The 13,632-nt window shown below is 46.5% G+C and overlaps 1 protein-coding gene across 1 annotated transcript in view; it reads left to right on the top strand.

Moving 5' to 3' along the window:
* Positions 1 to 13,632, top strand: part of LOC132587966 (transient receptor potential cation channel subfamily M member 7) — a 92,221-nt gene that overhangs the window by 65,580 nt on the left and 13,009 nt on the right. Inside the window, exons 25-30 of the mRNA XM_060260378.1 lie at positions 196 to 328; positions 2,429 to 3,525; positions 4,969 to 5,045; positions 6,902 to 6,961; positions 7,105 to 7,201; positions 8,104 to 8,174. Coding sequence (XP_060116361.1) covers positions 196 to 328; positions 2,429 to 3,525; positions 4,969 to 5,045; positions 6,902 to 6,961; positions 7,105 to 7,201; positions 8,104 to 8,174 — 1,535 coding nt within the window. The remainder of the gene's footprint in view (positions 1 to 195; positions 329 to 2,428; positions 3,526 to 4,968; positions 5,046 to 6,901; positions 6,962 to 7,104; positions 7,202 to 8,103; positions 8,175 to 13,632) is intronic.

The following is a 13,632-nucleotide window of genomic DNA, read 5'->3' as shown; positions in this document are numbered from 1 at the left end:
GGGGGAAGGGAGTTATATAGATGAATAAAATACACAAGTTTATATATAAATGGTAGTGTTGCCACTTTTACATTTGGATTACTTCTATTTGGATAGGCTGTGTGTATGATAGTGTCTACTCCTTTATCCCATGCTTTTCTGTACCCATTGGCCTTTTCTTAAGACTGTTCTTTTCACTTTGTTCCTGTTCTCCAGAACTGTTTTTAACAGAAGAGGATCAGAAGAAACTACATGATTTTGAAGAATTATGTGTTGAAATGTATTTCAATGAAAAAGATGACAAGTTCCATACGGGGAGTGAAGAAAGAATTAGAGTAACTTCTGAACGGTAGAAAACTTTAATGAATAAGCATTTTAAAATGTATTTTGTTTGGTTTGAAAGCCGTAGCCACCTTTTAAGAAGTGCATCCATTCCTTTTCAGATATTCAAGAGTGATTGAAGCTTCTAACTGAATAACTGTTGCACTTCTCAGACAGATCTAAATATGTATGGTCATTTATCATTGGGCTTAGACTAGAGTAAGGAACCCCATGGCGCAGAGTGGTAAAGCTGCAGTACTGCTGTCCAAGCTCTGCTCACAACCTGAGTTTGATCCTGGTGGAAGCTAGGTTCAGGTAGCCAGCTCAAAGTTGACTCAGCCTTCCATCCTTCCGAGGTCGGTAAAATGAGTACCCAGCTTGCTGGGGAGAAAGTGTAGATGACTGGGGAAGACAGTGGCAAACCACCCCATAAAAAGTCTGCCATAAAAATGTCATGATGTAACGACTTGGTGCTTGCACCTTTACCTTTTACCTTAGATTAGAATAACACTGTGTAGGATTGTTCTGGTAGAGTAGTAGTATTTCTGTAGCCTGTTTGGAGGTTATGCTTTTGAGTGCCAGAGTCTGTTCAAATTTTCTAATTCTAGAAGAATAATTTTGCCCTGACCTGGATGGCCCAGGCTAGCCTGATCCCATCAGGTCTCAGAAGCTAAGCAGGGTTGGCTCTGGTTCCGTATAAAATGTAAGACAACCCTCTCTGTTTCTTGAAGGCACACCCACAAAAAAACCCTGGGCATCTTTTGATTCATATTCAAAAATCCATGCCACCTTCCTATTTAAGACTTACATTGTCAATTTGTCATCATTCTGTTTTTACTTTGTAATGCATTGTATACTTTGCGTAGAAATGTGAGAGGCATTTGACAGACTTCTTGCATTTCATGGCCTTTTGGCCTCACTGTTTCCTTTTGTGTGTGTGTGAGTTTGGCATGTTTTCTTCAGTTGGCAAAGTGTGATCTGGCCTACAGAATCTTACGTCTTCTAAACCTGTTGCCCTTTAAGGTATCACACAAAATTCCCTTTGACAGCTTCAGTCTCTCAGGCTGTTGAACCAAAGCAGCGCTTAGCAGCCCGCTAGGCACTTGAAATTCCTTACGTGTTCAGGAACTAAAGCAGGCAGCAAAATTGTGAAACTTCTTATGGGCAGCATTCAGGCAGACCAGTTGCGTGCCTGCATGACCATTTATTTTTGCTGCCTGCCCCAGCTTCCAGGCCACTTGTCTGCAGCAACAGGATTGCATTTATTTGGGCAGTCACAAGATGGCTTTTAAATCTGCACTCACCTAATCCAGGAACTATTTGGATTTCCTCATCTAGTTTTGTGGAAGTATAGCCCCACGTATTTAAAACTCTGCAGGATTAGATAGAGAAGCACTTATCTGAGCAGGGAAGCTCTGTATGAACGTCTCTGCCCTTGCCTCTGCATGGGATTGGGACTTGTTGATCTATCCCAGAGAATCTGAATCAGGACGTGTTGCTGTCTATATCAAGGGGCAATAAGGTGTGTGTTGTCACGCTAAAACCAGAGGAAACGTATGATTGTAAGATATTTTGGATCCTGCTGTTGAAAAGCGAGGTAATGATGGGGGGGGGGGGGTTTGAGGGGGGGGAGAGAATGTACAGCCATGTTTGCCATATTTCTTATTATAGAATCATAACTGGGGGAAATGCTTAAGGCTTATGGAGAGCGGGGATCACATAGCCATAGAGGAATGCCTCCTTGTATCACTGCCTGAATCTCCATTCTGAGTAATTCAGGGGTTGGGAGGAAGGCACTCCAAAGCAGTGATTCATGCAGCAAATTGTTTCCCAGGACGAGTAATTCTTCCAGGTCCTGCACTGAGACTGAATCACTGATTCATTCCTATCCAATGTCAAGTCTGATTGGAAGAAGGCAAAAGAAAAGGGGGGAAATTCTGTTGTAGGCACTCCCCTCCATAATTAGGTGCTTTTAAGATCACAGAACCGTTTAATTATTTCTTGTATCCAACTAGTTAGCAGCAGGCTGCCCATGGCATGCAATTGTGGCATTACTAGCACATGGCTAAAGCAAGCCTAACTTCCTCTACCTTGTCTTTTTAAAACGGTGCATCTTTTTCCCCTCCAGGGTGGAGCAAATGTGCATTCAGATCAAGGAAGTTGGTGACCGAGTCAACTATATCAAGCGCTCATTACACTCTCTAGATACTCAGATTGGCCACTTGCAGGATCTTTCGGCACTCACGGTGGACACTTTGAAAACATTAACAGCACAGAAGGCTTCAGAAGCAAGCAAGGTCCATAATGAAATTACACGTGAACTGAGCATTTCTAAACATCTGGCGCAGAACCTCGTTGATGACGGTCCCCTAAGATCTTCCATGTGGAGGAAGCACAGTATTGGCAATGTATTTGGTTCCTCTTTCCCCCAAGGAGGCCTTGAAAGTAATAATGCTGTACTGTGCAACATTTCTATGCAAGATGAAAGAGATTCTGGACATAAGATGACTGATTTCCCCAACAGGAATGAACTCAACTTTCCAGAGGCAGGTTCCTCTGGCAGTGCCTTAATCCCAAGAGCTCTTTCTCCTCCAGAACTTCGTCAAAGAATACAGGGTACAGACTCAGCAAAGAGCAGTAATAAAAGTAAAAAGGTGGGCAGTTCCTCAAAAAGCATGCCGCATCAAACGTCCCCAACAGCTAAATTTTTTGTTAGCACTCCTTCTCGACCCAGTTGCAAAAGCCAGTTAGAAACTGCAGCCAAGGATGAGAAGGCCGCCGACACAGATAACACTGTCGAATTTGGTGCATTTGTGGGTAAGTATAGCCGACTCAAGCAGGAACTTCCTAAACTTGCCGTTGGTTGCTGTAGTTGTCCTGCTTCGCATTCTGTATGTCTTGCTGTCAGCTCCCAAGCTTGCGTTGGAGTAGAGGGATACGTTAACCATGCTTTTGTCGATAATGAAAGTGACGATGTCGCAGATGGCTGCATGGACAAATGGAATCTCTACGTCTCTTCCGACACAATGAAGAATAGTGCCACCAATAAGTTACAGCGGTCTTCTACTAATGAGAACAGGAATGAGATGAGTGAACATCTGAAAGGAGCACTGAGTGTTGAAGGACTCCCCTACAGCACTCAAGAAACTGCACGAAAGAACCAAGCTTTATGTTCCAGGACCTTTACACGAGTCCAGAAACTGTGGATCAAATCTAAATTGCAAGGTTTGATTTGTCAAGGATTGTGTGGTACCTTGGGTGGATTCGGGCTGCAGGTGGCCCTATGGGGACTACTGTGGTGCTTTTTAACTCTTCAGTTCCTTCAAACTATACGAATGGTCTCTTCTTTATTTAAAGTGTAATTTCTTTTATCAATCTGTCTCAATGGATATTTTTTTTCGGGCTTGGTTATTGAAGAACAAAGAGATCTTAATCATAAAATTTGCAGGTCAGTGTTTGTAATTCAGAGGAATCCTACTCTAGAAACTGATTTTGGAAACACATTTCCTCTACTGTCTATTCCATTCACGTGTAATATTTAGCATGTGGATATTAGGAGGGTCTAGGAATACCTCATGAGAACAGTCCCTCTTTCCCCTGCTGTGCACAGGCCTTGACCAGGCTTTCAGCAGCTTGTTCAATGGTCCACCACAAACAAATGCACATATATCTACATTGTGGTTATGGCTAATATTTCTCCCTTCCAGTGTTTGTCAGTTTTACCCGTAATCTGCTTTTAATCTTTCAATGCAAAGAATTCAGGATCACTAACCAGAGAGATGAATAAACAGTACCTTGTCGTGGAAGAAATGATTTGGTGTTGGGATACAATGTCTTGTTTTCTAATATAATCTTCATCCTTTGGCCTAATAGAATGTTTGGTTCAGGAAAGCAACAGCAGTGTGTTTTGAGATGTGCACACAGTGAGGGATCATGCTGGCTCAGCAAATTCTCTTGGTGTGTTCACCCACTTGCTATTTGCATGTTGAAATTTGATGCTTGTGTAGGGCCCAGTGCAACTGCACCGTCACACGGTGAGTAGGTTCTTGGGTCTGGGCCAACAATCTTTCGGCTCTGTGCTCCAATTCAAATCGGGCATCCGACATGCAAAAAAAATACAGGGGGCCAGCTATATGTGGGGATGGGAAGCTTTAGCATGGCAGACCAGCAGAATCCCAATTCCCCACGGTGTATATCTCTATAAACTTGAGGCTTATGTATTTTATGGTGGATCAGTGTGTCAGAGAGAGAGAGTGCAGATCCCATGTTCCATGGTACTCAGAAATTTGTTTTCCATGTATATAGGGGTGAAGATTATATATTTAAAATACTGTCATATTGAACTGTGCTTTTTCTACTAGCTATTTAAAATTCTAGTATCCATGCCATAAGTCAAATATTCATATTTGGAGCCTTGAAGTTTGTTTGTTTGTTTGTTCTTTCACCCATCTAATTCACCCACCCTCAGTGGGTGGTTTCGCTTCAGGACATCACTGCACATGTTTATGTAGGAAAAGCAATAGTTCTTAAATCTAATCTGCCATAAATACATTTCCTTTGTAGTTGTTTTCTGGTTTTTTTCAAATTCCAACAAAGTGCTGTTGGGAGTTAAATGTTTAGGTGCTTTTCTCTAAAATCTGTATTATTATTATTATTTTTTAACAAAAGGTCACAGAGACAGCATGGAATTACAGAGATTTAAGGACACCGAACTTAAGAGCAAAGAAAAAAGTGATACAATTGAGGTAAGCCAATTCTGCTTTGCCAATAAATAGGAAGTCTTTAGTTAGCTATGGCAGGCAAAGCAGCTGGGTTGGGGGGGAGGCGGGGGGTGTTGTGAGAGCAAGCCTGAAGCTCTTTTTGGGCTCCTTGACATGCTTGTAGATCAGACAACACTCCAGCAGCCAACGTATTGTGCAGGTTAATTACTGTGTTATGGATAAATTTGAATAGTAGTGTGATTGTTTCTGTCACACTACTGTTGAGTCCAAGTCTAATGATATGACTATAAATTGCTTCTCACGCCTTTGAAAATTGTCTGCTGAAGTACTGTAATCTTTTAAGTCTATTGTAGAACTGGAGGAGTTGAAAAGTTCCTTGGTTTTCCCATTTGTAATGTCTGATCTGTGCCCATTCATTCTTTTGTGTAGGGACTGTCTTAACTAGCAGAGGCTTTTCGGAATGCTACAGTATGGGTTATAGGCTGGTATACACAGTGTGTATGTGCAGAGCTGTCTGGATGTTGTAGTTTGTGAAAGCAACAGGAACCTTGGTCAAGGAAGAGCTTCTAGATCAGGGTTAAAAACCTTCAAATGCCTGCTCAAAAATGTTGTTTTCAAATCTAGGGCATTGCTAACATCTAGGGTAGAGATTCCCAACCTTTTCTTTCTTTGCTTTTTGATCCTGAGGGCACCTTTAGAAGAGTGACACAAGGTGGTGGGCACAAAATCAAAATGGCTGCCTCAGAAGGTGGAACCAGCCACTAAGGAGACAAATTTGTATAACTCTAATAGTAAGGGATATATGCAACCTGGCTGATGAACTGAAGTTTGTCATGAATTTTGGCCAGTTCATGGTTCACAAAGCAATGTTCATGAGGTTTCCAAAGAACCTCCATGAACTTCCACAAATTTTGATGTGGTTCATGGCAATTCATGAGCAGAAAGCTGCAGTTTACTCTTTCCTTCTGCTCTTCACAAAAAACAGCTGAGCGGTAGAGGCTCAGCTGTTTGGTTTAAGTGGCTTGGAGCAGTGGTCACTGTTGCTACTGTTTTTGAAACCCCTGCTTTCTGCTTCCCGTGGCTTTTCACAGAGAGCAGAAAGCAGGGGTTTAAACCTTAAATCAAGGATGTCAAACTCATTTGTTATGAGGGACGGATCTGACATAAATGAGATCTTGTCAGGCCAGGCCATGTTGGGCTGGGCCATTTGTGTACCTTTTTAAGATTAGGTAGCAGAGATATAAACTTTATAAAGGACATAGACAAACACAATTAAAGTTTTGTAATTTTTTTAAATTTAAAACATGCTTAAAACATTAGCACACATTGGTCTTAAAGGTGCTTTCTTTGTATCTCTCCCATGGGATTCATGGAACTGGGCAAAGGAAGCTCTAACTCTTTCCTTCCTTTCCCAAGGGAACAGGAGGGGCAGGAGCTTCAGCCAATAGAAGGAAGAGAGACTTGGCTCAGTAGCTCTGCTGTGCGATTGAGAGAGTCTGGCAAAGCAAGCTATCCCTCCTCCCTCCCTCTCCAAGGGAGGAGCCTCAGCCAATGGAGAAAATAGAGGCTTTGTTCTGTAGCTCCTGTGCGATTGAGCAAGCCTTGCAAAGCAATCTGTGATGCAGAAAGAAGCAAGAGAGAGGGAAGAAGGATCTCCAGTAGCCCATCAGAAGGCCCTATTGGGCAAAAGCTCCACCTGGCTCCATCCCCTTCCCGCAGGTGCCATGTTGGGGACCCTGATCTAGTGTCTCTCGTTTGTGGGGAAAGTACATTTTGCATTTTTAAAATTTGTCCGTCACAAATGACAATGAAATGAAGTTTCATTTCAAGAAGAAATAAATTCTGAGAAGTCCTTGATTGTACTTTTTTTTTTTAAATAGGAGCAACAGGAGGATTTCAGAAAAGCAATTTTAGAAGGCATGGAGACAACAAGGCAGCAGGTAGAACCATGGCATTTGGGATTCTTATGCACCATGTCCGTGAGCATAGGCAACACTATTCACATGTCACCTCTGAAAAGAATCTCTCTTGAATACTTCGATAGAGTGATGGCTGATAACATTTTTGTCTGTCTAACATGCAGGGCAGTAGCGGCACTGAAGGCAGCCTGAGACAGGTCAGTTCATGTGGCGGCTTCACTGAATACCATCGAAGCTTGATAGCCGGCCGTTCAGAGCAATGTGAGTATTTGCAGGAGCTCTTTTAGTTTTTAATCTCTGGATTTTGTAAACTGGGTTCTAGTGTAACAGTAATTCTTGAGCAGAAATGCAAGCTCTTCCTGTGTCATGTGTGCTTATGATGATTGGTTTGGGGTTTTTTTTAATTTTTAAAGTAGGGGTAAAGTCATCTTCTTTCTTGAAATATTTTTCCTCCTTAATACAGTGCTAGGTTTCTCCCATGTCCTGTCCTCTTCATTTCTTAAAATAATACCTTGCTCTGCAGGATCCTTTGAGCTCTGTCACCGTAATAAAATTGCACTGTGTTTATTTCAGAAACAAGCATGCTTTTCTGGAATGCACAATGAATTATGAATAGTGTTGCAAGGCTATATCACACACACCTTTCTCCCAGAAAATTGGGACCCCAGACAGATAATAATAAAACCAATACATCATTTAAAATATTTTTAAAACCTTTAAAATAGTCAGCAGTAATACATTTTTAAAATTCTAAGCAAAGCCCCTCTGTATGTTTAAAGAGGGAGGCTTGCGGGGGGGGGGGGTGGTGGTGGTGGTTCATTAATGCTTTAACTAAAGAGGTTGCATTCTCTTTCCAGCATTAGCCACCCATGCATATCTGAGCCATTGCTTCTCTCTTCCTGATGCTCCCATCAGTTTTAGAACAGGTTTGCCAGGAGACAAGGGGGGAGGTGTCTCAAGTGAAAATGTGTGCAGTTTTTTGGCTCTTGGCGTTATTCTTAAATAAAAGCGTTTTGTCTGACACTTTCTTCAGTGTTTACTGGAGCACTGGTAACATGCAAATTTATTCAAATGAAATTGATCTACTAAAAAGCTAATTCATCAGTTTTTTTAAATTTTTTTCTAATTGCATAGCAATCCTAATTCCGAATTCAATTTCCTAGTGCACAGTAAGAGCAGAAAGACATCAGTTGAAGAGTCTCCTCAGGCAGATTCTAAGGCAGCCTTACTCACGGTGAGAAACATGTAATATTACTTCTGTGGTGCTCCTTTTGCATGTTCAGTGTGAAATCAGGAACCTACAAAGTTGAAGCGGTGGTAATGGAAAGAAAACAGTAGGTGGAGTCACATAGTGTTGCATGTTGCACCTTTGTACAAATAAGTTGCCCTGCAGAGAAGGCCATCTCCAAAGTGGCATGTCTCTTTTGTTCATCCTGAAATTCCTCTGAAGAATTTGTTGGGCACATCTTTTGTGTCCATTTCTTACTGCCTAATAGGAGTGTGGTTCTAAGCAAATTGTATCATGATTCAAAATGGCAGCAGTTTGCACCTTCTCTTCTTGGTTTTGAATGCTAATGGAGTGGTGTTAGGGTTACTCCACCAGCAGTCTGTGTTGAGCCTGGGATTGCTGGCTTCCTTCTTTGCATTTCAGTCAGGAAACTGGTCAGGTGGGCCATTCATGTGATATGCAGTAGTTTAGGGTAGGACAGAAATCTTAATGGACTACATGATGATTGCAGTTTTAAGGATTATTAACTCATATTCTTGCTCAGATCTTCTTCGTGGTCTCTGTGCATCACACCAATGGGAGAGGCGCCGGCGCCGATCACGATCGGTAACTTCAAAGCCGCGGATTTCCGCGCCCCCGTCCCGGTGCGCATGCGCAGGCACCCCCCCCCCCCCACTGCGCATGCCCAACGGGACAGGAGCGGACATCCCGCCAGTTCTCTTCTGACCGCCGTTGAGATCAGTCGATCTTTCCTACGGTCGGTGGATTACATACTTCAGCCTTGCTGGTTTTTCCAGTGCGGACTCTTCTAGCGTTATCGCCTTCTTCGTCTTCGTGAGTGGGGTGGAGTGTGATTTTGTTATTTTCTTCCTGATTCTAGTACCCCTTTTCCTTCCCTTCCCTTCCTCCCCCCCTCACCCCCACGCTTTTCGCGTATGGAAAAGCGCTGGGGCTTCTTCAAGCGGTGCAGACGGTGTGGCAGCAAAATCGCCCCTCCGGACGGCCACACTCTTTGTTTGTTGTGTCTGGGTGAAACACACAAACCGGACTCCTGCACCCACTGCGCGAGATTTTCTCGGCAGACCCGCAAAAACCGAGCGGCTCGTCTTGCTGCGGCCCTGGTCGAAAAGGCGCTGTCTCCGAGGAACATGGCGTCATCGGAAAGCGCGCCAAAATCCTCGATGTCGGTGGCCGATACCGACAAAACCTCCCTCGATACCGATCGCCCCCTGAAAAGAGCGGGCTCGGCATCGTTATCGGAGACCTCTACGCCGGCGAAGAGGCCCAAGGAGGATACGGGAGCCTCCGCGGGATCAAAGAAGAAATCTGATAAGCAGAAGCATAAGAAGGTCCCTGTGACTCCTTCACCAACGTCACCGCCTGACCTTTCGGCCCCGATCCTGCCACCCTTAAAATTGCTGGCCTCTCCTATCCGCCATCGACCGAACCTGCCGCTCGAGTCGATGTCGACGCAGATTGCGATCTCCTCCGACCGAGATCTGGATTCGGCGCAGTGCTTGGTGAGAGACGACAGTCCTTCGGACCTCACCCAGGAATATAATAATAATAATAATAATAATAATAATAATAATAATAATAATAATAATAATAATAATAATAATAATAATAATAATAATAATAATTTTTTATTTCTATCCCGCCCTCCCCGCCGGGGCAGGCTCAGGGCGGCTCACAACATAAAACACACATTACATCAGTTATACTTATAAAATAGTTAAAACAATTACAGAATATTAAAATTAACATAACAGTATGGCGTTAAAACAGGTTTCAATAAATTTCAGAAGTAAAAACATTTCAGGAATAAAAGCATTTCTAGCAGCATATCTAGATTTGTCACAGTTTTTCGCTAGTTGAAGGCCATCTTGAAAAAGTGGGTCTTACAGGCCCTACGGAATCCCTCTAAACATCGTAGGGCCCTCACCTCCTCAGGGAGTTGGTTCCACAGTAATGGAGCAGTAATAGAGAAGGCCCGGTCCCGGGTGGCTTTCAGTCTGGCCTCCCTTGGCCCAGGGATATTCAACTGGTTTTTCGCAGATGACGTCAGTGCCCTCTGGGGCTCATATGGGGAGAGACGGTCCCTTAGGTAGGTAGGTCCTCGGCCATATAGGGCTTTAAAGGTAATAACCAGCACCTTGTAGCGAACTCGGTATGCCACTGGCAACCAGTGCAGTCCGCGCAGCCCCGGCTGTATGTGCTCCCACCTTGGGAGCCCCAACAACAGCCTAGCCGCCGCGTTCTGCACCAGCTGTAGCCGCCGAATTCGGCACAAGGGCAGCCCCATGTAGAGGGCGTTGCAGTAGTCCAGTCTCGAGGAAGAGAAGGAGGGCTCTCGGGATCGATCTGAGAGGGCTCGTCGAGAGCGATCCCGCAGCGCACAGAGAGTCTCCCCGTTAACACTGAGACGGGTGCCGCAGCTGGACCAACCCAAGCCCCAAAGGGACCGATCCCGGAGTTCTCGGTACCGACGGGACCGTCGCCCTTCGAAAGAAAGATCCCCGGAGGACCGGTCTCCTCGGGGACACCGAGACACCTCCCCACGACAGAGAACACCGCCACGGCTGTCATGGGACCAAAGGCAGTGGCAATACCTCTACGGGTCTTGCCCGATGCCATCTGTCTTCCCTTGGTTCCCCCCTCGGCACTCCAAATGGGACCAGCGCTCGGAATCCTCATACCGATCGAGGACATCGTATCGCCCTCCCAAACGCAAGCCATCGGCGTCGGTATCGAAGCCTCCGGTCGAGGAACCAGCCAGAAGGAAGAAGTCTTCCCCCTCTGATGAAGCCGTGACCCCGGTACCGATTCGAGACCGATCCACCCAATCGGACCAGTCGGAGTCCCCGGAATCACCGAGATCCTCGGAGGGTTCGATACAGGAGGAACAGCTGTCCTCAGAGGAGCTTTCCCCCCCCAATAAGGTTGGGGAAGACCAGCCGATCTCCCCTTCGGAAGACTTAAAGTCCTACGGAGACCTGATAAAGAGGATGGCTCAGTCCATAGCGTTATCAACAGTTCAACCCGCACCTGTCGTTACCGATAGTGTATTCGACATCGTTCAAATGGATACATCTACAGCTGTAGCGCTTCCATTGACCACGGTGATGTTAAACACCGCGAAAGCTTCATGGGACAAGCCTGCCTCCACCCCTATTACATCGCGCAGGCTTGATCACATGTACCGCGGACTTCCTCAGCGGACTTCCTTTTTAACCACCCTAGGCCAAATTCAGTAGTGGTGGCTTCTTCCTCCAAGGCCAGAAAGACCCACGCTACCCCTCCTGACAAGGAGGGCAAGAAACTAGATGGTCTGGGGCGAAGATTCTACAGTCATCGTCCAGGCAGCAATCCAAGCGTCCATGGTCAAAAGCGTGGAGCAAGAAACCCTTCCTGATACAATCAGGGGATCAACAATGGAGGCCCAAGACCACGGCCCCCTTTACCAAGTCCCAATATGGCGCAAAGGCCAAATATTCCCCTACCTTCTCTCAGTCCTCCAGGCAGAAGGGGAATAGACCGCCCAAACAGGGCCTTTGACTGCCCCCCCTCCCCTTGTTGCACCCCCACCTTTTCTTCAGACCCTACCTGCCTGTGGCCCTTCTTCCGAGCATGGTCTTCCATAACATCAGACCATTGGGTACTATCGATAGTCCGGCTGGGCTACCTAATCGAATTTCAACAAGAACCACAGTTTCCAACATTCGTCTACACTACTCCATCTTCTACCCTCCAAGAGGAGGTCAGGACTTTGCTCGAGAAAGAGGCCATAGAACCGGTCCCTCCGGACCAGGTACGGCTGGGGTTCTACTCCCGCTATTTCACTGTCCCCAAGCGGGATGGGGGCCTGCGACCCATAATGGACCTTCGGGGACTCAACGACTTCATACCGCACCAAAAGTTTCGTATGACGTCCCTATCCAGCATACTCCCGCTGCTGAACCCGGGAGATTGGATGGCCACGTTAGACCTCCAGGATGCATATTTCCACATAAGCATCCACCCGGCCCACAGAAAATTTCTAAGGTTCGCCATTGGGACTTCACATTTCCAGTACCGTGCGCTCCCTTTCGGCTTGTCAACAGCTCCAAGGGTGTTCACAAAGACTATGATAGTGGTGGCAGCCCACCTCAGGTTACAGGGCATAGCAATATACCCGTACATCGACGACTGGCTGCTGGTGGCGGGCTCCGAAAGCAACCTTCTACAACATATTTCCACCACCCTCGACCTCCTCCAACAGTTGGGGCTGCGGGTGAATGTAAAGAAGTCCTTCCTCCATCCATCCCAAAGGATCCAATTCAGTGGAGCGATTCTGGACACTCAACAGTGCAAGGCATTCCTCCCAGAAAAGAGGGCACGGGACATTGTGAACTTAATCTGCACCTTCCAGTCCAGCCGGACCGTTACGGCCCTCCAGATTCTGCGTCTCCTAGGACTAATGGTGGCAACGACTGCGGTTCTGACATTTGCCAAACTTCGCATGAGAAACCTCCAGTTGTGGTTCCTGCAGCGCTTCCGCTGCGGGGTGGACTCACTGCGACGCAGGTTCTCCATTCCTCCGGAGGTTCTGGCGTCATTGACGTGGTGGTCTTGCAAGCACGACCTGCTGCAGGGGGCACCGTTCCACAGGCCACAGCCTACTGTGACTCTGACCACAGATGCATCCCTATGGGGGTGGGGTGCACATGTCAACGGTCTTTGCGTGGGCAACAGATGGCCCAGGGACCACGGGCACTACCACATCAACTTCTTGGAGCTTCTGGCGATTCACCATGCCATCCTTTCCTTCAGGCCTCTGCTGGCGAATCGGGCAGTGGTGATTCTCACAGACAACACCACAGCACTAGCCTATATCAACAGGCAGGGCGGCACGGTGTCTCGCAAGCTGTGTTTCCTGGCGTTGCAGGTGTGGCAGATCTGCATGGAGATGAACACTTACCTCATTGCAGCTCATCTTCCGGGCGAGCAGAATGTGTGCGCAGACTTCCTCAGCAGGGGAGGTGCGTCCCTGCATGAATGGGAACTGAACTGGACCTTCCTCCAGCCGGTCTTCCAAGAGTGGGGGACCCCGGAGATAGATGTCTTTGCTACCCACGACAACAGAAAGTGCGAGAACTTTTGCTGCCGGGGTGGGAGAGATCCCTTGTCGTTGGGGGACGGCCTGCTGCTTCGCTGGGACCGTCTTCACCTGTACCTGTTTCCCCCAATTCCGCTCATCACGCGGGTGGTGCAGAAACTATACACGGAGCGCCCGCGGGGAATTCTGATCACCCCCTGGTGGCCCAGACAGCACTGGTTTGCCCCTGTGCTTCAGCTCTCCGAGGGCAGATTCCATCATTTTCCAGGGGTGCCGGATCTACTCTCCTCCCAACAAGGCAGGATAGTTCACCACGACGTCCCGCATCTGAAACTGACGGCGTGGAAGCTCGGATGAGCGAGCTGT

This window comes from Heteronotia binoei, chromosome 19, assembly GCF_032191835.1.
Source record: "Heteronotia binoei isolate CCM8104 ecotype False Entrance Well chromosome 19, APGP_CSIRO_Hbin_v1, whole genome shotgun sequence".
Classification (NCBI taxonomy): domain Eukaryota; kingdom Metazoa; phylum Chordata; class Lepidosauria; order Squamata; family Gekkonidae; genus Heteronotia; species Heteronotia binoei.
The sequence above is the reverse complement of the archived record's forward strand: the minus strand, read 5'-3'. Positions and strand labels throughout refer to the sequence as shown.